Source organism: Cottoperca gobio, chromosome 9, assembly GCF_900634415.1.
Source record: "Cottoperca gobio chromosome 9, fCotGob3.1, whole genome shotgun sequence".
In the NCBI taxonomy this organism is placed as follows: Eukaryota; Metazoa; Chordata; class Actinopteri; order Perciformes; family Bovichtidae; genus Cottoperca; species Cottoperca gobio.
Window position 1 is genome coordinate 7,298,471 of NC_041363.1, and position 21,813 is coordinate 7,320,283.

General features: G+C 41.6%; 1 protein-coding gene across 2 annotated transcripts in view; it reads right to left on the reverse strand.

Moving 5' to 3' along the window:
* Window positions 1-5,175: 5,175 nt before the first annotated feature.
* The window catches only part of pebp4 (phosphatidylethanolamine binding protein 4), a 50,481-nt gene continuing 33,843 nt past the window's right edge, over window positions 5,176-21,813 (reverse strand). For both annotated transcript variants that reach the window (XM_029440243.1, XM_029440242.1), the window contains 3 exons: window positions 12,071-12,116; window positions 11,370-11,486; window positions 5,176-5,359 (listed from right to left, as the gene is read on the reverse strand). In XM_029440243.1, coding sequence (XP_029296103.1) covers window positions 5,268-5,359; window positions 11,370-11,486; window positions 12,071-12,116 — 255 coding nt within the window. In that variant the 3' untranslated portion in view covers window positions 5,176-5,267. The remainder of the gene's footprint in view (window positions 5,360-11,369; window positions 11,487-12,070; window positions 12,117-21,813) is intronic.

The following is a 21,813-nucleotide window of genomic DNA, read 5'->3' on the forward strand; positions in this document are numbered from 1 at the left end:
TTGCTCTATTGGAGCTGGATAGGGGACTCCAGTCTGCCTGTATTAAATAGGGGGATGGAACATTTGCGTGACGTAGATGACCATATATGGACAGAGCACCCAGCTCAGGCTCTCCGCGCGTCAGTCCGTGGAAACTATAGTGGAGGCAAAAGCTCCGATAGATAGATAGATAGCTACAAAGTTTACAAAATCTTCACGGCTCCTCCAGCTGCGTCCTTCTTCGAGATGAGCCTGCGGTTCTCCTCTGTTCCTGTCCTTGTGGAAAACATTATCATGATTCAACAGCTGTTATCTGTATTATTGTCAGGCATTATGATGTCCATTGTGGACTATCAGGCACACTGTGAGCTTTTTATGCAGCTGTGTGTGTGTGTGTGTGTGTGTGTGTGTGTGTGTGTGTGTGTGTGTGTGTGTGTGAGAGAGAGAGGGAGAGAGTGTGTGTGTGTGTGCACGCGCGAGAGAGACAGAGAAAGAGCGCGTGTTGTGGCTATAGGGGCAGTCACTCGTAAATCTGACTACTTTAAGTCATAAGTTAGACCTGCATACTGTTTGTTCATATTCTACAAACATTGATCAAATATTGGAAGAGGCTTCTTGTTGGCTTTTCTTTTAAACTACTTTGTGCCCAAATAACCTGCAGAAAAAAAAGACTGCTTTTATGTTGCACTTTGCTCTTGGTAAACGTGCACACTTCGTGCCGTCCTGTATTGCAGAACAAGTGGTTCAAACCCTCTTTTTCATGCAGCAACACTTACAAAGACAGTAATTGACGGAGTTAATCGCTTGTAAATATTGCAAGCAGCACATTGTAAATCCACAGGCTTGCTTTGACTTGGAGCCCAAGTGACCGCTTAAGTGGAAACTCCAAATAAGGCAGTGTCCGGCCCCGCCCCTTCGTGTCTGTATTTGGACATGTGAGTTCCGGGTGAAGTAGAAGTGGAAAAGTGATCGGAAGCCACAGACGCTCAAAGAGATCACAGTGGACACATCGTCATGGGTCGTTTTTCATACATACGTAAACATACAGTGGTTGCCTTATAATGTTTCTAAAAATATCCCCCTTATTATTCTATTTGTTACACACAAATGCAAGAATTACTGAAAGCCATTGGGGTCATTTGCTGCTTTCATATAACTATTACATTATCTTGTACACTCCTATTTAATAGTTCAGTGAGGATTTGCTTAGTTTGTTAGGCTATGAACTTCATCTGTTTTCTGCTGTTGCTGGAACAATATAAAACAAACAGGCCTTTTGCAAAATTCACAGAAAACATTGAATGAAATGTCAGTGCCTGAATATTCAGACCTGAGAAATTAATAGTACCTCAATGAACCAGAAGTGTAAACAGAGTGTGTGGGAGAATTAGTCTGAATCATGCTCTGTGTTTAGGGGGCTAACACAAACAGAGCAGCCAGTGATCTTGTGTGGCTCATCACCACAGGCAAGTCCTCCGTGTATGTCTGTGGTGTTTTATGAGTAGCAGTCATACCAGCGGGCAGAATGAGCAAGGTCCTCACAGGGTGTCCTGTTCACTGTCTTGTGCCTTGAATCAATAAAATAGACAACAATGAACCTCATGGACTTGATTTAAAATTCAACACTCGTGTCCGGACCAAAGATAGATTTTCTATGTTGACTTAATCATCTGCCTGATACTGACTCACGTCCTAAACTAGTTCTCTATATGACTTTTATCACATTGATCCATGTCAAAAGTTCAAAAAGTCATTGAGGCTAAACATTGTATGACATATATCTGCATATGTACAGCTATTACCAGGCCTTAGAAATCACTGATTTAGTGATTATATATATTGTTTTCAGTTTTTAAATTGTGGTACAGTGAAATTCAGTTTTACATAAGCTGTTAATGTTGTGTTACATATCTATTTGTAATATAGTCATTTAAAAATACAACCATTCGTTGGATGGGACACACAGTTCTGTATCGATTCTTCAAAGCACACTGCTTCTGAAACAAAGGAATAATGTTAATTGGTGAAATACTTTTTGAATGTAATTTTACCAACAAAATACACATCTCTGGAGTGTTTCTGTTAACATATGAAATAAGCTGTAGTGTGTATACTGCACAACTGAACAAACCTAGGAGTGTATTAATTATACTTGGTTTGAACTAAAAAACAGGAAAGCCTGACAGTATTATGTAATGCAGAACAAAGCTATGACCTACAGCCTCATATTACACATAACAGGTAGTATTTATAGCAGTTTATTGCATTATATTATATTCTGTGTTGTTCCTGTTTTTTAGTTCAGCGCATGAAGTTGTACAGGTTGATCAGTGCAGTGGGAGATCCGTGGAAAAGGCGGTCATGTTTATGAATGCAAACAAATGAGAGAATCCCCTCAGGTCAGCGTGATAAGGACTGTACTATGGTGTCTCTCCTCTGAACGCTTTTGCGGTTGGAAAGTTGGCCAGCCCAGGTGGAAACCTACCTGTTGCAGGCTTATTTCCTCGACTGTGAGCTAGGTCAGTGTTTGTGGTGGCAGTAGATCTCTTTGACTGTAGTGTCCTGGCTCCTTTGCATACGGGGATTTAAAGCACAGTGGAAAACTGCCCAGGCACTGTGGATATATAGTCAAATTAGTTTAGTTTTTCCAGGCTTCACAGGGAAGACTACAGCTGTTGTTCCTCGCTGTTACTTAGATATCTGTATAGATAAACATATTCCTAATTATACCAACAGTAACCACACAGTAACACTATCTTTATTCTACATTACTGTTTAAAGCAAATGCCTCTATGTGTATTATGATCAAGAATACATAAATGTTGACCTCATATCTCCAAACTATGACTTTTTCAACCACAAACTGCTTTTAATTTAAGATGACCAGCATCGGATTATCTCCGATCTAAATGAAGTTAACATGTTTATCACATGAAAACATAATGGTTACACATTTCTTAGGAGCAGATCATTCGAACGTGCGCTATTTTGTTGCATATTTTACTCATCACATCATACGTAAAGATATGTTGAACACTATTAAAATCCTACCTTTCACTGCTATCTGTCTGGATTATGTGTTTTTCACAGCTCACAGGAGAGATAGAAATGTGCATTTAAGAGGCCGACGCAGATACTTTAGCAAAACCATTTAGAGGTCAAAAGGTGCATTTTGAAATCTGCATTTCTCGTTGTTTACTGACATTTGTGGAGACAAATCGTTTTCTAGAGTCTAAAAATAAGGATAATAAATAAGGATATTCATGTTATTTGACTGTAGAGGCGGGATTCAAACCTCCAGGTGGACTAAAGTGCACTGAGTCGGTCAGATTTGCAGAACAATACCAGTCTGTTGGGGTCAAACATGCAGAAAATACATGTGCAAAGTGGTCAGCAGACCACACTGTTGACATGCTTCGAACAGATGTCACACCCAAAATCCATTTTGCCACTGCTCACAACAAGTGATGAACTGCAGGAAGTCCCCAGTGAAATAAATCTTCTGCACTTCTTCAGCAGCAGCGAGAAAAGAAGAATGGAGCTCAAGTCATCGTGCATATTAGATCACTTAGTGCCGGTTAGGCAATTGAATTGATTATACAAATTCCTTTTAATTAATGTAAGTTTGAATTAATTAAGAAAATATTAAATACCTTTCCCACATCGACAGGGGATGTGAGAAACATATTTTTTTTTCTTCCAGAGAGGCAATATATTGTGTACCGTTGAACTACAGCTGTCAGTTTTTCTTAATCAGAATATTTCAACTCTCCTGACATTTGGAGTAAAAATAAACACATTCAAGGAAGCCGAGTGGCAAAACCCAGCTGTTTTGGCAGGATATCTCCGAGATATAAAGGAGGGAAAAAAATGCACAGTGTATTTGGAAGTACAAATCTTGGCATTTCAATGGTGTACTGATGGATTCAAGTAGGTGGTTTTTGGAAGAATGTTCTCCCACTTGGCATGCCTCACAATGAGTGTGGAATTATACTCCCCTTGCCAATTGTTAAAAATGTGATTTCATAAGTCAAATAAGATGGGTAAATCAAGGTCAAGAAGCGATATTCCAACTGAAGGATACTTAACATTTGTTCAAAAGCAATGGCCTGTCTGACTAACTGTGTGCTTATGTGCATTGTTTTGGTTGTTTTGTTTGTGGACACGGCTGCTTTGACTGCTAAGTCAGGGTAGCAAACAAAGCAGATGCAGGACAATTTGATCAATGATCTCCCAGAGTTCATCAGGAGGGCACATAGGGGTTTACCAAGGCTGGCTTAACCACCAAAGGAACAAAAACCTCCATTACCTACTCCTGCCTAGCCCACTGATGAGACACCAAATTAGGGTCAATGAAACCACCAACTAAAGATTGATCATCAGAACATCAAAGTCCCTCATGTAAATCCAGCCTTTTCCAGACATCTCGGGTATTGATACAAACCCCTCCCAGAGGAGAGTTGCTGGTTAGAAACCAATATTCCTCCTGGGGGGTACTCTGACCCACCCTCTACAAAGACCCATGAAGTCTGAAAAGTATCTCCTCGTGAAAGGGTTGAAAAGTTTATCCGCACCATCCTCTACAGACCGGCCAGGTAGGCCTCTTATGCAACTGACCAAAGTTCAAAACGGGTCCATCCTCCCAAAGTTACATTCAAGGACACTTCCACATGTCTTAGAGCTGCTTTTACTTTGAAAAAAAAAATCAATCAAAGAAGTGAAAGCACTGGTGTGAGAGTGGCCGATGGAAATATGATAAACAATTACACAAACAGCAAATTCCCTTAACCCAACACACCACAGGCCCTGCAGCCCCTCCCCCCCCCCCCGTCCTGTCACTCTGTAGAGTATTTTGGTTCAAGTTCCACTGCAGCATCCGGCAGTGTTGCGGTCTCGGTTTCACCTCCCACTTCCTTTTTTTGGCCCTGACGTGTTTCCGTGCCTGAATTAGAATAAACTCTTTCCACACCGAGTTGTGATATCAGGCCGTGTTCCTTCTCTTGTCGACAGTGTTTGGAAACTAATAAGAAATCCCCAGTGAGGTCAAAATCTATCTTCCAAATCCTTCGCTCCAGACCACGTTACAGAGATACAGGGCAACATCAAAACCTTGCAGCTGGTGTAACACAAAGAGGAAATCTCTTTCCAACTCAACGATAACATGAGAGGCAAAGAGGGCTGACCCGTTGTATGCTTTGAAGAAATGATGCTGTTTAATTCAGGGAAAGTAACATCTTATTTTATATGATTATAGTGACAGATTAGTCATTCAGGTGTCTGAACATCCTTCAGTCTTTGTAGTCTTGGGTGAGAAACTGCAGAGTGGCCACAGGCTCTCCCAGATCAAACCTTTTGATGAAGGCCTGAAGATCCCATTTACCTGTGGGAGCAGAATGATGCATAGTTAGACACATGAATACAGAAATGTACTAGTATCTACAGATATTTGGAGGGGAAATGCACTTAAAACCCAGGTTTGTTTTCAGTCTGATACAACAATGTTTTGAAGAAAGATCAAAAATAACTAAGCAGTTAAACCTCACAAGTTTATTTGACAACATGTTTTTATCCCACACAAATTTAGTACAGTCTGAGCGCAATCTCTGGTGCATTGCAAGAGTGTTTCTCGTGACCGCTTGGTCCATGTTTAAGGGAGATGAGGCCTAACTGAGCAGCACATGGCTCTGGGATGTGAGTCACTGAGAACAGCACTGCTGAAAATAAAACATGTTGCTGTAATGATGGAGGTGGGAACGCAAGGACGTATTGGCAAGAAGATATGATTCAATCGCCTGGACTGTTTCTTTTTTCTTCCCTCCCCTTTTAAACAAACACCAGACGGCCATCCGGCTGGTATGACAATATCACTTCTTAGATTTTGACAACCGCTGATTCCCTGCAGCTTCTCCTCCTTTTACAATTTCTTTTTAAAAAAGAGACAAATTCACAATTATCATTCCAAGGCAACAAAACCCTGTGTGCTTAAAACTTGCAAACTTCAACAGATTCTAGAGAGAGCGAGTGTCTGTCTGCGTCTTCACATGCTTGAGTGTACATACGACAATGGCGTGCTCCGCAATCCAGGGAATCGTTGACATTCTGTTATTTCCTTACGTGGAGTAATTATATTAACAGCTGCTCAAGAATAGCGTAGGAAAGTTAACCTTTTGAAAAGAAAGCCAACTATTGAAATGGTCCAAATCTGTAGAGAGAATGGCCTGACAGTTAGGGCTTGAGTCTGACTCTGCCTGGATAGAAACGTTACTTCTTTTCACCTCGCGCTGCAGCTGCTTTACAGGCCTTCGCTGTAGCTGTTTTCGCCATCAGGGAGACACATTTTTTTATCCTGCGGCATCGTGGAGGAGATCTGGGAGAAGAAATACACTTTGCCGCCTCTGCCTCGCACATCAACTCACCTCCCATCAATGAAGAAACAAATCAGAAGGATTCATTTACATTTCAGACAAACTGTCTTATTCAAGACTGGGATTTTTCAGGCTATTTTCAGAATATATTAATATATTTATCTCATATCAAATCTTAAAGGAGAAGATATATTCACACATCAAATTAGAAAGTTTTAAACATAAAACGACAGTATTACCAAATTATTACTCAACTATTTTTGGCCTTCCTGATCCTCACTACATGTTTAGCTTATGAGACTGAAACCACACCTCGGTGTGTCCGGGTTTGCCATGAGGTCAGGTCAGGGTCTGAGCTCAGCTGGGGGAGATGATGAATAATAGGTAGGATATGAGCAGATGAGTACCTGCATCTCGCCAGGTTTCCTCTGTGAATGAGGATTGCCTGCAGAAAGGGCTCCAATAATCAAGTGAGGGCAATGGAGTCAAGTGACCTGCCTGTATGATAGGGCATGGCCCCAGTGGCCCCTCTGGCCTGTGCTTCAGTGGGAGATAATGTACCGCCTCTGCAGATCCCAAAACTCCTGCATGTCCAGCACACGGTCCCTCTTAGAGGTAGCACCTTTAAGGTAAGCTGAGGGGTGAGGCAACACACTTTACATTGAATATAGGGATATAGTCCACGAGTCATGTGGCAGATTAGACTCTCATGACAGTCATGCTTTAATAATCACACTTTTCTCTTTCTCTTTCAAATAGGTTTTAGGCAACATTTCATCTAATGCAGAATGTTACTCTGAAGATCATTTTATTGTAGACTAACGATCAGACGGAGAGTCAAAACCAGGCGCTGCGTGTAAGGCTTTACACACATAATCCTGTCTAAAGCTGTGCAATCATTGGGCGCAATCCAAAGTGAGGCAAATTCACAATATCTGGTGCTATCACACTGGCTGGTACCCTGCAAATGCCTAGACATACAAGTGACCTTAAAATAGGCTGGTGTCTGTTTGTAGCGCAGAGACATGTTTCTGCCTCTCCCATCTGCCTGCTCATGGAAAGGACAGATAGTGTGGGACCTGAGGGCGATGTTAAAGTCTTCCTGCCTCCCCTTTTGTTTCCACCTTGATTCTCCGTCTGAGTATGGCAGGAAGATCAGGACTGCTGTGAGGTGACACAGAACTGCTACATTTAGTGGTGTGGGCGGTGTCCCTGTTAAACCTCTTATAGTGTCTCGGAAATACTCAAAATCAAGTGATCCTGTTCATCGCAGTAGAGTAAGAGCAGCCATATCAGGGTAAGAGCTGTACTGAGCTTTATCATATAACAGTCATAGTCATAATAACGTTATCCTAATACCATGAAGGGGAAATGCTTTGCGGATGTCAGAGAGGTCAGGGGTCAGCCACAGAACAGTGCCTCTGGAGCAGAGACATGTCTCGCTCAGAGAAGCTTCAGCGTTGAAGATGACTGCCGTGTAGAGACCTGGGTCGAGAAACGGTGTCACACTGTTTGGCTGCCGATCTCAGCTCACAGCCTGCTGTCGATATCGCAGCCTACATTGTTACCAACTGCTGTCACCCTGCCGGGGACTGCATATTCAATCTGATTTTAAGATTATTTGTTTTGTTTTTAAAGCACTGAATGGACCAGAACCAGGTTACATTGCTGAACATTGCTCATCCCTAACCCCCCCCGCCCGCTCAGATCTGGTGACCAATCACTGCTTTCTATTCCACGCACCTAGTTAAAAACTAAAGGTGATCGAGCATTTTCGGCTGTTGGCCCTAAACTGTTAGATCTTCCCCCGACATGGATACCTTTAAAACTTGCATAAAGACTTCACCTGTCACATTGCAGGATATAAATAAATGTTCAAACCAATTATCTGAATAATTGCCGATTCATTTTCTGTCGACCAACTAATTGATTAATTGCCTCAGCTCTACTATCATTGTTCATTTCAGCAGTGAATAACAATACTATGAAGCTATTACGGATAAGGGGAGTAGGGGAAACTTTCACCTCAAAACTGACAAGCATCTGTTTAAAAAAAAAAAAAAAAACTCCACAACCAGCCAAAATTCAAAACGTCAAAGTGTTCCTTTAAGGCAGCCGACTCCTGGCTGAAACTCAGGCCTGCTGTAGCAACCAAATCCTGGCTCTCTTGACTCCACGCAGCTCTGATTAATGGTAGAGGCTGTGGGTGGGTGGTAGACATGGATCTGCCCATTACCACACTGCAACATTGCAAATGGCTTCAATTACTGTGGAGTGTGCTGAGCTGGCAGTAGGGGCTCTAGGAGGCAAGATGAGCAACGTGCACCATCCAGCAGCTAACTCCACTGTGATCCATTCATTCACACAGCATGATCATCGTGTACATCCTCTGCCTTGTAATTTACTACGAAAAAATTGAGGGGGGAAAAAGACGAAAACTGAAACCTTTTTCATTTTCAACCGATAATTCTGACGCCGTTCTTCTTGTGATCATCATAGGTTTGGTTTCCAATCAATCAACAGTTGGGGTCCCATTCAGGAGACACGGGGCTGGATGTGTGAACAGTGTATGTGCAAACTACCGTGTAGGCTGAAACAACACTAGATGGCCTCTCTCAAGGCCTCAGTTTCCCTATCCGGGATAACGCTAACACTGTTTCCCTTGACAAACTGACTCGGCAGCACTAAACAGTAGCAGGACATGTTGAGGGCTTGCCAAGTGGCTGACAAGTATCACAAGGGTCTGTGTGCCCAAGTCTGCCCCCCACCCTGGCACAGGGGCAGCCTCTAGTCAGGGACATTCTTCCTGAGCCAGAGCGAAGGGGATTCCCTACGATCACGCCCCTGTACCCGGTGCCAAGAGCGAAGCCCCCCTGTAGTTCCTTGTGTAACAAAGCAGCTGTCTCCATCAGTTCACTGACCCACATTCATAACCTTATCACAGGAGGCACACCAGACTCCCACGGCCTGCTCCACCTCTCATTGTTTACCCCCTTTACAACTTAAGTGATGGTCAGAGATGAAAAGAAAAAAGACGACAAATTTGCAATAAAATTGAGTCAATGACTGCGCTACTGGAAGTGGAAAACGATCATTAGGAGTCTCCCACCCACGAGTAAATGCTCTCCCTTCGCAAATCACATCAATTAATGTCATGGGCTATGAAAAATGCTCTCTGTGTCATACCACATGGAGGGAGGACAGACGCTAATAAGTGAACATACTTAACGGAGGAGGTGGGGAGACATGGGATTCCCTCCGTTCCTCTTGTCTGTGCGGGAATACTATGCTCATGACCAAGTGGACGCCATCAAAAATACAGCAGGTACACCATTGAATTAAACCAAAACAATAATAACTGTAACATTGAATATTTTTCTATTCATAAACCATTACTATGTTTTCATCCTTAATATGTCACACAGCGTCTACTTCCATTATTACCCTCTTTACAAGGGCCGTTATCCTCTCCCGAATTAATCCATCAAATCAGACATTTGATTATCCAAGAGTGAATTTCTTAATTTCATTTCCCTTGAATGGAGAGAACAGTGTGCAGGAGAGAGGAAGTGCAACAGCAGGAGTTAAACTCATCCAGTAAATTAAGGATGGGTGGATCCACTCAGTTCAATCGCTTCATAATGTGGGGGCAACTGTATTGGAGCCGGTAGCAGAAAATGAGTATGCTCCAGTTTGTTTTGTTCAAAGAATATATTAAAATATTCTAAATAGCTGACTATTATTCATGCTACTATTTCTTCATCTTAACTAGTTCTGACACAGTGAATACCCTGACAATACCTATCCAAATAAGAGTTTGGATTCGTAAAAATACTCAGAATTTCTTTTTCGCTGAGGTTTCAACATCAAACAGACATCAGTCTAATATGCTCGGATTGTTTGCTGACATTGCTGTCAAAACTTCAAACAGCAGAGACTGGCAGCTCCACTCATTCACTGAAGTCTCACACCGCCCTGATCTCCTCTCAAATCACCGGCTGTGACCCGAGTAGAACAGACAGACAGGCACGCCTCCTGTAAGGTAGCGTACTGTACAGTCAAGTGCAGGTGCCCACCTCCAAGAGACTTTTTTTTCAGGGGGGCGGAAAAGTCAGAAACCTGAAGTATAAACAAAACAATAACTCTGCTTTCTGCAAGACAAACATTGTTGTCTGAGACAAAGTAAGAAAATGATCTGGTAATCACATCAACAGTAATCATGGTTATACGTACAGTGTACTCTGTTTGTGTACACTGACACGTTTGATAAGGATTTCAGGTTTTAGCGGAGGCTAACAAGACGAAGGTCAGGCAGACTCGTGCAGGTGTGCGTGGGAGCCAGCCAACAATACTTGTCTTGACCCCGCAGGCATTAAAACTGCAGCAGACTTACGCACTAACCTCATCAACATTTCCCTTGCTAGGTTCAAGCACAAATTATCTTTCCAAAGCAACTCCAAATGCTTCGATTAAATGCTCATAATTGTTTGTGAATTATGCCTAATGACGTGTCCTGAGAAAACGCAACTGCAGACCAAAACCTGGGATTAAAGGTGGTTATATGGTTTCTGGCTGGAGTGTCTTGGGATATTATATAATAAATCAAATCACTAATAATAGCAGCTTCATTCTAGGACACATTTGTTGAAACCTTATATGGAAACATTTCACCCTAAATGAAGGATTAAGCCCACTCAAACAAATGAGGCAATACCTAAATCAATTTCATGTTGTAAAATGACACAACTTCCTACTATATGTCAGGAAATAGAATAATCTACTCGTTAATGCTTACAAAAATACCTGCACAATTTCCTAAAACACAAAACCCATAACCACACAAACCTATGACGTGGTTCATTTGAGGGGAAATGTTTTGGCCTTGGAGTTTAAATGCTTTGGTCCAATTGTTGATTTATCAACTAAGTGTTAACAGTTGTGTTGATCAGTGTTGGTATATGATAGATGATACTGCAGTGGCCAACAGTGCTGTGAACTCAAGGCGCTGGTGAGTAGTGTCATTACCGCGGCTTGACTTCTCCTGCTTGGTCAGTGACGGTGGTGCGCCTGGAAGCTGCTCAAACAACCTGAACTGGTAGCGGTGAAAACCAGATTTCTGCGGCGGGGTCGGACGAATATAGTCTGCATGGAAAAACAAAGAATCCGAATCAGGAGAGCTGAGATTGGTAATATTACAAAGCAATATACTGTATGCATATGATTATCCCAATGATGCAACTCAAATCTGACAGTGGGATAACAGGGTGATGAAATACCAATTATTTCCATTCATTCGTCCTCTTCGTGCATCTGGCTTATCTTTCTAGATAACAATAAAACAATGGAAGCTGTGGATCCATAAAATTGTAACCCTTAATTCCTAGCGTTCTTCAGGCACTCTGGGTTGTGGGTAATAAGCGGGCTACAGTGTTTCTTTGAATATAAGAAACGCCATTATTGCAAGATAATAAACACATCTCAGGGTTCACATCGTACTCTCATCTCTACTGTTGTTGAAATTATTACAATCGTTCAAAAATGCAAAGCAAATCGATGGCTGGTAGGACTTAAATATTGCATAAACAATAATAAAGTTCATTTAAGTTAAATTGCTGAAAGTGACAATGAAATAAAAACTAATGTAGACTAACTAATTGAGCAAAAAAAGGTAATTGTATGTAATTAAAGTAAAGATTTAATGAATGGTCAAGTGAAACCATACTTACCAGAGAGGGTCGTCCCCTGTATCTGTCCTTCCTTCAGTGCATCGCCCTGGAAATTCAAACAGAGTCGGTCAGGCAAAGCATTTGGAAGATTTATGAAGCATAGTTAGGTCAGTTCACCAACTATTTGACAATAAAGAACATTCTGTGGGTCATTACATTGCTTTTTCTCAAACACAACACAAAGCCACAAAGCCAAATATTCTTAAGTTAGCACCCAAACTAGAGAGGCTGGAGAGGAACATTTTATTTGGAGACACTTTTGTTATAGTCTCACCTGCTGAATTTTGACAAAATTAGACATATACCGTCATATCAAGGGATTTTTTAGCAAGCATAGAACCAATAAACATTGAGATTTAGGTAATGATTTGAAAAAGACAATCATTTGACTCGCTAGTAATCTAAAAATAAAAAAAAGACAGTTCCCAAGCAAATTAAACCACTAAGTGGATTTCCAGGTAGCAATTTCCCATATTATTAATTGTATATTAACTTCCTGTTGCCTAGAAACAGACATTGTGTCCCCTGATGTGAAGCACAGATATTTTTCATAAGCATTTCCTACTGTATATTTGTCAGGTTAAACTCCCTCATCCCCAGGAAGCACACAGTCAGGCACCTCTCACTGCAAATTGCACACAGAAATGTTTGTTTGATAGACTTGGCTGCATACTGCAAGACGGCTGCATCCTTGAGTGGGAGGAAAAGGACTAAATATGTTGTCTGTGAAATGGCCCAAAACCCACTTGAGGTAAGCATGGAAGTCCCCATCACAAGCATCAAATATCTGGTCTCAGCATCTATTTCTGTCCTGTGTTTTCTCCACACACAGGCTCCCCCCACAGGGTGACAAAGGTACTGTGTTGCTCGACAGCATGCGGGGACAAAAGACATGCAGGGCAAGAGGCTTTGTTCTCATCTAGTGTGATCCTAAGCAGGAATAAATAAAATATAGTTTATAGTAGTAGAAACAATGCCCTGTATTTCTCTTTAGGGATGTGGACTGAGAACAGTTTCTCTTTTTCATCTTGGGAAAGGTGCAAATGCATTTTGCAGTAATAATGATCTTTTTTAAAAAGGGAATACAAATATTACATTGTTGGAAAGTCAATTTAATCCCTTTATTTCAGTAATAGAATAAATAACTTCGGTATTAGTGTTTAGTTTATATTCTTGACAAGGAAATGGAAAGCTTTTGTTTGCTTTCTGCTCATATGTGGAGAACTAGGGAGCTGGCCCCATCACAAAGGCAGTTTGGAGTTGGTACGTAGGGCCAATTAAAAATGTTACAACTCATTCGTCATAAGTACATAGTGTGTCTGTAAGTCTACACCAGAAGGACTGAGATGCACTTTGTAATGAATCATAATTTACTCATTTATATTTGACTCTTTCAGTGAAAAATAATGTAGCAGCAGCAAAGCATGTGTCCTCTATTGTGCACCATCGCGTCTATAATCCTGTAACTGCTGTTTAGGAGGTTTAGCAGTAAGTATTAGAGTGCAGAGCACCAGTGTTTACACAGCCTGCTAAAATTCAGAAGATTAGTTTCAACTGTGAGCATCTTCATCCACTGATCAGTGAGAAAAAAAGCTTTATTTAGAAATAGCGAGAGTCCTGCAGCCTGCAGGATCCAAACCCATTGCCATAGCAACAGGTAGTCAACATTTGAGCGTGCAACATTTTCCCACATCTTAATGCTCGTCTCTCGCTTGCTCTCCACGGCACCCTCTGCCCTTTTAATTTCATTATGATACATCGAGTAAAAAACAACAGCAAATGAATGCAAAATTGAAATTCAACAATAAAACCCAAGTCAATCATATGCAGGACTCATATTAAATCACATATATTCACAAAAAAATCCTCTGTTTTGTGGTTATGGTGGTTTATCTGTTCCCGAGCAGAGCTGGTATCACAGTAGTTGTGACAGGGCAGGGCAGTGTTGAGGTCGCTGACTCTTGATGTTCACAGGAGAGTGACGGACTCGGTCACACTAATCTACAGGACATTCTCACATGGTGGGCGGCCTCCCTCAGGGACCCAGATGTGGGGGCGGGACACAGAGCGTGAAAAGTTCTGACCACTAAATGATTGACAGCCGCTCGCTGTGTTAATTGTGTTTTGTGTATTAAGAAAGGTTCAGCTAAAATGCATATGATCTTTAATATGTGTATAACAGGGTCTTTATATAATTATAAATACAATTGCAAAAAAGTTGAAATGTTGAGTTGCGCGGCTAAATTTGTGGACAAAAATAAAATGCAGAAGTACTGAAATTTGAAATAATGACGACAATGATTCAAGCGTTATTTGAGCAATTAGAATTCGTTGTAGTTTGACGTAATCAAATTCAACTAATGCCTCTCGACCCTGTTAAATGGTTTTCTTGTTAACCCCACCCATGCAAAATCTGGGAATGATGATATCATAAATTAGTGATATAATATGATTACAAGGCTCACACAATGTCTTTTATACCCACCAAAGTGCTGGCTAACAAGCACTTACACAGGTCTCCCTTTTAAGTTATCTCAACTACAGTTCTGCCGCACGGATGATAGATGTCAAGCCACTTGCACTCTAGAAAGTTTTTCATATAGTTAATCCATTACAGCTTTGTTAGGGGAAATCAAAAGCCACATAGCGCATTGATGAAGTTAATCTTAGATCAATGATATCCTCAGCTAGGATGATACTCTGAGCTCAGGGTTAGAAAAGTCAAAAGCGTCGAGACGTCACACCCCAGACACTGGAAAGCTCCCCAAAAAAGTATAGTGAATATAGTTGAATTACTATGTAATAAATATTGAATAAAGGCTTTGGGGGAAAATGTGATGTAAAGCAAGTGAGTTGGTTTCTTCTTACTTCGTATTTACTGTATTCTCCAGTATTTCATAATATGTTGTGCAAACATCAATTTACAAATATCACACTTGTACACTGTTTTGCAGTACAGTACATTACAGTACAGTACATAGGCACGCTGACCAACAAACTGTTTTATTTTTGGATTATCTGTGCCGGCCTCAAGCTGAGGATCAAAGTTACATTACATAAGGCAGATGATAGAGAGAACAGTAGCTTGGACGATGCTAAATTGTACAAGTATTGTCTGCTCATAATACAAATGCAAAGCATAGCATATCCACTATTCACTGACTGTCTCTGTAAGCAATGTGATTCTTCTGAAGCACTGACCTGTAAAGCAGCAGAATATTAAATGTGTATCTTTACCACGAGAGTTCAATAGAGTACTCACGGCTGCTGTGTCAGTGTTTTAACTGTGGGAAATGTGCGAAAAAAATGTATTTGAACAGCTGAAAGTTGAAAACACTAGAAACCGCTTCATTATCTATGCAGTTACCAAGGAACCCACTATCAGTGTTTCCAAATGTTTTCTCATCCAGCCGCTACATTTGTAATTCATAAGTTCATGAGTATAACACTTTACATAATGTCTTCTAGGTTCAACCAGTCATATAGAGCCTAATATATACAATATTATCAATGTGTGGTCATAATGTTCTGCACTCTTCTTTAATATTTATATCTATTTATTTGTGTTCTTAGCAAAAGCACACATTTACAAGGGTGGAATGTCTGCTCTTTAAACTCTTCTCGTGTGACAGGTATACGAGTTAAATACATGCACATAAAGTGTATCATATACCAGGGTCATATTATATCATTCTGAAATGAAGAAGACAGATAGACGCCTTGAAGCACTGTTGCAATAACAGACACTACACTTACAATATGAATATTGTGCAAAGTATTGACCACAAATCACTGTGACCCGATGACCCCTATTATGAATAATTCTTGCCACCAAACCTGACAACCCTGATATTCATCACACATGTCATGATAGCAGCAAGGATGTTTGGTGGCAATCATTTCATTTATGAACTATAAAGTATTTCTTTTTTATTTAGCCGAAGGACAAACCATTATTATTTATCTGCTCACGAAGCAAACACGAATTATCTTGATTGCGTTCATGTGAGAGTTATTAAGTCAAACGAAATGTGACTACGCTTTGTATCCTCGTACGAGGGGAATACCCTTTCTTGTGGCTGTGATAGTGAATCACACACTGAGCAGTGTGGGAGAGGCAGAAACTGACAGAGAGATACAAACTGAAAGCATTCAAATGGCTATTTTACATACTTAACAGAAAAGAACAACATACTCTGAAGTGTACAGTTATGTCATTGTTCCAAGAGGAGAGCATCACTTTGGATATAAAACGAAGAACCAGAAATGATGGCACGGCCTGGACTTTGTATAATTCTTTGTTTCAGTTGTTAGTTCACTCATACAACGTAAATCCGCACCATACTATTGGCTTGTTTATTTGTTGTATTGTGTTGACTTTGAGGAAAACTTTCCAGCCATCTACTCATATGTTTGTGGCAGCAGGGGGTGCAGTGAGCAGGGACACCACGTTTCAAATGGAGGGTCAGAGTTCAAGACTCTGCAACAGGAATCTTGTGATCTGGTAATGAATCGATGAATGGACCATGAAAAAGACAGAGTCCCCACAAGCTGTTGTATATCTGACCCTGATATCTGATCTGCCTGCGGAGGGCAACGGTGGCAAACGGCATTGTGGATTTGAATATATAAATAACCATGTGAAGAATTGATTAAATGTATCACCCATTGCTTGTTTCTGAATGTTAAAGAAACAATTTTCACAGAAGATTTCTTCTTTTGTCTCTGCTCTGTTCCAATGTAGGAGCCACCCACCACTTTAAATGACAGATTTAACTAATGTGAGTCCAGCTGCGGTGTTACGGATACTTCATCCTGCCTCTCTCTTGTTCATCGTGGCCCAGCTTGCCTTCATGTTTTACTGACTCTATTTCACACTCTGACTCAGACAAAAGCAGAAAGGATCCCGAACAACCTACACGTTATGAGCAATGAATAATTCTGAAAATCTGGAAAAAGCAATGCAGCAGAGCTTTTTCTGTGGGTCATGTAATAGCCTGACACTCTAACCACCAATATTCAGCGCAAACAACTCTCGCACTCTGTTCCAAGTGAAGCACAACCAAGGCTGATCCACACCAACTTATTTATCATAATCCACCCTATGAATCAGACTTAGTTTAGAGTTTACATCAGCATTATTACCACCGTGAAATTCTTGGAAATGATTTATGATGGGACAGCGATGCACCTCTTTTATGGCCAGGTATCAAGCGAGGTAAACTTGCTCAACATTTCGAAATCAAGTTTAATATTATACATGCATTATTAACTCCTCCAGGCCTTAGAGGAGAAGATGAGCTGTGTGTTTGTATAATGTGTCTACATAACTTCCGCTGGGAATCCTCTGACAAGAGGTAGGAGTCCGCGAGGAGGTGGTGAGTAGGTACAGGGGTGCGGTTTCACCAGGAATACCCACTTGCCCAACAACCCTTCTCCTTCTCTGTGTGGGTGAGTGCTTCCCTTTGTCAGTTACTCATGCACCTCCTGTATATACACCACTTCCCTCCTCCTCCCTTGCACACCCTGTAAACCCACACCTACGACAATCAGCACCCACGTCCTTCTAATGCAGTTCTGAGAGCATCATTCTCCCTTTTACTTGCAGTCAGGCTAACAGACGGGGAGAGAGAGCATGACAGATGGTGTTCACAGCTCTATTTCTGAGGCTGGACTTGTACCGCCACAGCCACCCCTCCACCCCCCCGCGCCTATTCCACTCAAGCCAAGTGCTTATGACTGCCTCCTCATCTTCGCCTCAGTAATCAGCCCATTCATTTGCAGGGTTATTGTGAATTAAAAGTGTGTGTCTCACAAGGAACATCACCGTTTACAGGTTAAACACAGGGTTTTTTTCTCCAACAGAAGAGCTGAGAGAATCACATCACTGCTCAACTAGGAGACTTGGTTATCTGGAGGAAGAAAAGAGAAGAGATTTGTGTTCGTAACAACCTCATTTCTTCTAGGATTTCAGTGTAATCTGCCAGTTGTGAATTTAAAATGCCTGAGTGAAAACATTCTCTAGAATAATGAGTGAGAAGAGGCCAGTGAGATCATCTGACTTTTGAGTTTACGAACATAGTTTGCAACAAATTACTGACAAAAGAGTTTGCGACTTATATAACAACGGCGTATACTTAGTTACTCATGATTCTATGTTATTTTCCTCTCATATCAACACAATCCACCCACTGTTTAACCCACTTATCCTGTTCAGGGTTGCAGGGGGCTGGGGTTTATACCAGAATACACTGATAGAGAAGTTGGGGACCCTCTGCACAGGTTTGTCTCAATCTATCACAGGTGTAACATGTCAAGCTGTGCCCCAATTCAGAGACTGCTTTATCTAAAGTGCAAAACGAAACGTAAGAGTAACATAGGAGTTGTCTTTAACTGCCAAAAGGAATCCCTTTAAATGCATTGATGTTGTACAGTATAACTGCTGTTGGTGTAACAACGTGTGCAGCATTAACTGTTGTTGACTGCAGTTCGGCTATAAAGCAGTTGCTATAGGTAGAATAGATGTTGACTCTCTGTCCAATGTCAGACACGTACTGTAGACTCTATAGTCTTTGAAGTGTGCTATGTCTTTATCCACCTTGCTAGTGTCTTATATTCTGCAACCTGATATGTATGCTTCTGGATTATGGTCTTTTAGGCCTCCCTAACATTGGCTGACCATGGCAGCAACAACGGGCCACTTTGGGTAATGGTCTGAGCTGCCACTAAGCCTTCAACCATCGGTCCCTCCTCGAGCTGTACATGTATCATCCAACGGACGCACCATGCCTGTGCCACCCTTTCTAAAACTGCAGGACTAAGTCTCTGCTTACCTTCAGAAGAGGCTGGAGGTTGATGCGTTTCCCTGGATTTGGTGGCCAGGCATTGGGTAAATAATTCTACTACCACAGCCAAAACAAATTCAGGCCTGGATACAACCAAGTAATACATACTTTATGCCGTCTTTCCACTGCATGGTACAGCTCTGCTGGACTCAACTCACTTTTGGTATCAGGTGCTTCTCTCTATTTTGTTTTTCACTGTGGATAGTACCCCCTTAGTAAAGTGGGATGATAAGCTGATCGTTGTAGCGATGAATCTGCCATGACATCATCTTCAACTGGATATTCGCTGAATCCTTTCATCCGTAAACAAAGGAACGTCTGCACTTGAACGTGCAAGTGAATAAAGAATGCTGCTATTGATTGTAGATTGGCTATTTAAAATTTTTTTGGGTTTGTGCAGGATGTCCCATGTCCCCGGAACAATTCTCTTTGATCAATCAGTGGTCTGCAGTGTTTTAACTCTAGTATCGGCTCAGCTTGAAAAAACGTGCTGTACCATTTAGTGGAAATACGGCATTAAGCTCTGCTCTCCACTTGAAGTTTTAAACTTTCTCTCTTTCTCTACTACACTCCAGGTGGTCATATATCAAAACAGCTAGTCAGGTTCCTGAGCTCTCAAGCTGGAGTAAAATCTGCGCGGTCCAGTGAGTGTGCACCATTGATGCCGGCTGCAGAAAAGCATGTATGCTAATCAAGAATGACAAAGGTCACCTAGGCATCATAAAGTTGAACAAATGGTTCTGGTATGGTATCGACATACCAAGGCATCACGAGGAGCCACCTTCCTAAAGCTGGGAGAACATCTGAGACTCTATGGTGTAGAGTACCACCAGCATTCTCGTGGGGTCTCAGGGGGTCTCTGTGGACTCAACCTGCATGGTCACAGACTTCCTTGAGTAACATTTTGCTCGCTATTACCATAGACAACGGCCTACAGGTCGTCTCTGATCCCCACTGAGGAAAGGGGCATTAACCCATATGGTTATGTAACTGAGGCAAAACAAGTATGAAGAGATTGGAGCAGGTGCTGAAGAATGGCATCAAAGCTCAGTTAACAGATGGCTTCAACTTTTGAATTGCACTGCAAACCCAAGCTAGACCATATTCCTCTACTGAAAGCTCTCCGGCGCTCTTCAGAAGCTGGTCTGTGTCCTTTGCAGGTCACACAGACCTTTGCAAAGCCCAGTGCTGCATGCACTGGGAGGAATGCCAAACTTTATTTTATAGCAGGCAACCTTTACTTCTCTGTTGAGCAGCTGGTAGATGTGTATGCCGCTTATAGCACGCAAAAGGTATGTTTTATTCATGTTTTGCAAAGTAGTGATGTAGTTGCCTTCCATCAAAATAGGGAAAATATCAAAAATACCAATGAATCAAACTTAAATGTATCACACCAGTTAACACATAACATAAATAATACTGTATTGGTTCAATTCCAAATTTCACACAGAGTTTTTAATTATTGCAAACAAGCGATGCCTTTTTTAATCATCAAAATAAACTATTAAATTTCCTTCAAAAAATTATTTTATAGAATAAAACGGATAATATTGAACCCTCTTAGATCAAACACAACTCTAATAATAATTTTTTTCTAGAGTCTCCAGTAACGGTAAATGAGCCTGTGTTATGAAAAAGCCTAATGGGCTTGAGTCTGGGTTGATTAGTTGGGAGAGCGACCTAATGGTGATCAGCTGAGCGGGATGGATTGGCCTCAGCAGGACAGGGTGAAAGCCAGTGGGGGAGTCACCCATGATCTGCTTCAGTGCATCAACAAATTAACCCACTTAACAATAGCCTGCTGTACTAATGGCTTTAGTAAAGAAACTCATTTGGCTTTGGTAATGAACTGAGTTGGAAACATAAACAGTCCAGTTATTAAGTGAACTCCAGCCATCACTGACATCACCCGACACACTGAGATGCACCAAACCTACACTCTGTGCTCATTAGTGGGGAAGCATACTATTACTCAAATCACTGACTTAAGAAAGTAGCCACCCAAACTCATTATAACACTCATCTATTCAGTCTAATTTGCATAAATTACAAATTTGCCTTAACAAAGTGGCCTTGCTGGTTTGGTCATCTCATTCTCATAGAGCAGATTGGGCCTAACAGGGCAGAGTACAGGCCACAATGAGAGTGTTTTAATAAGATCATTTCATCCAACCTGGGTGCTACTTGCTCCTGTGTGTGTGTGTGTGTGTGTGTGTGTGTGTGTGTGTGTGTGGTGTGTGTGTGTGTCTGTTAGTGAGTATGGGTGCTGATGAGTCTGTACTTTAGTACTGTTGAGGGAAGCCCAAGCCTGAGTTCCCAAGGTAACAGTCGGTTTGAGTGGGGGCTGGCTGACTCATTTGAAGGGAATCCTGGAACCTGAACAAGGCTGCCCACTCGCCCCCACCCCCAGCTTCATCAGCACAACAAGCAAACAAGGCGCTGACATGTCCCCATATAGGGCTTCCCACTGACGGGGGTGGCACTGGAAAATCCCAGCCTGAGCTTGCCTACAAGTAGCATCAGAAGACACGAGCACACAAACACGAGGCCTCACTGCTCCATGGCTACAGCAGTAAGAACAGAAATCCATAGAGATAGCAAATGAATAGGTTATAATAGAGCTGTATGCCGACAAATACATCCAGGCACGTGCTGGATTTTGATTAATGCACGAGAGGATGGGGGAGAAGTAAGGGGGTGGGAGAGGACTAGGAAGATTGCGTTTATTAAAACAGTCAATGGCATAGAATTAAAGCAGTTTTCTTGAAGTGTGAACGGTGACACAAAATAAATGAGTATTGAAACCATGTGGGCCTGGGCATGGAGAAGGACGGGGAAGAGAAGTGAGAGGAAGAGGTGGAGGATGGAGGAGGAGAAGGTGGACAAGAGAACGAACTC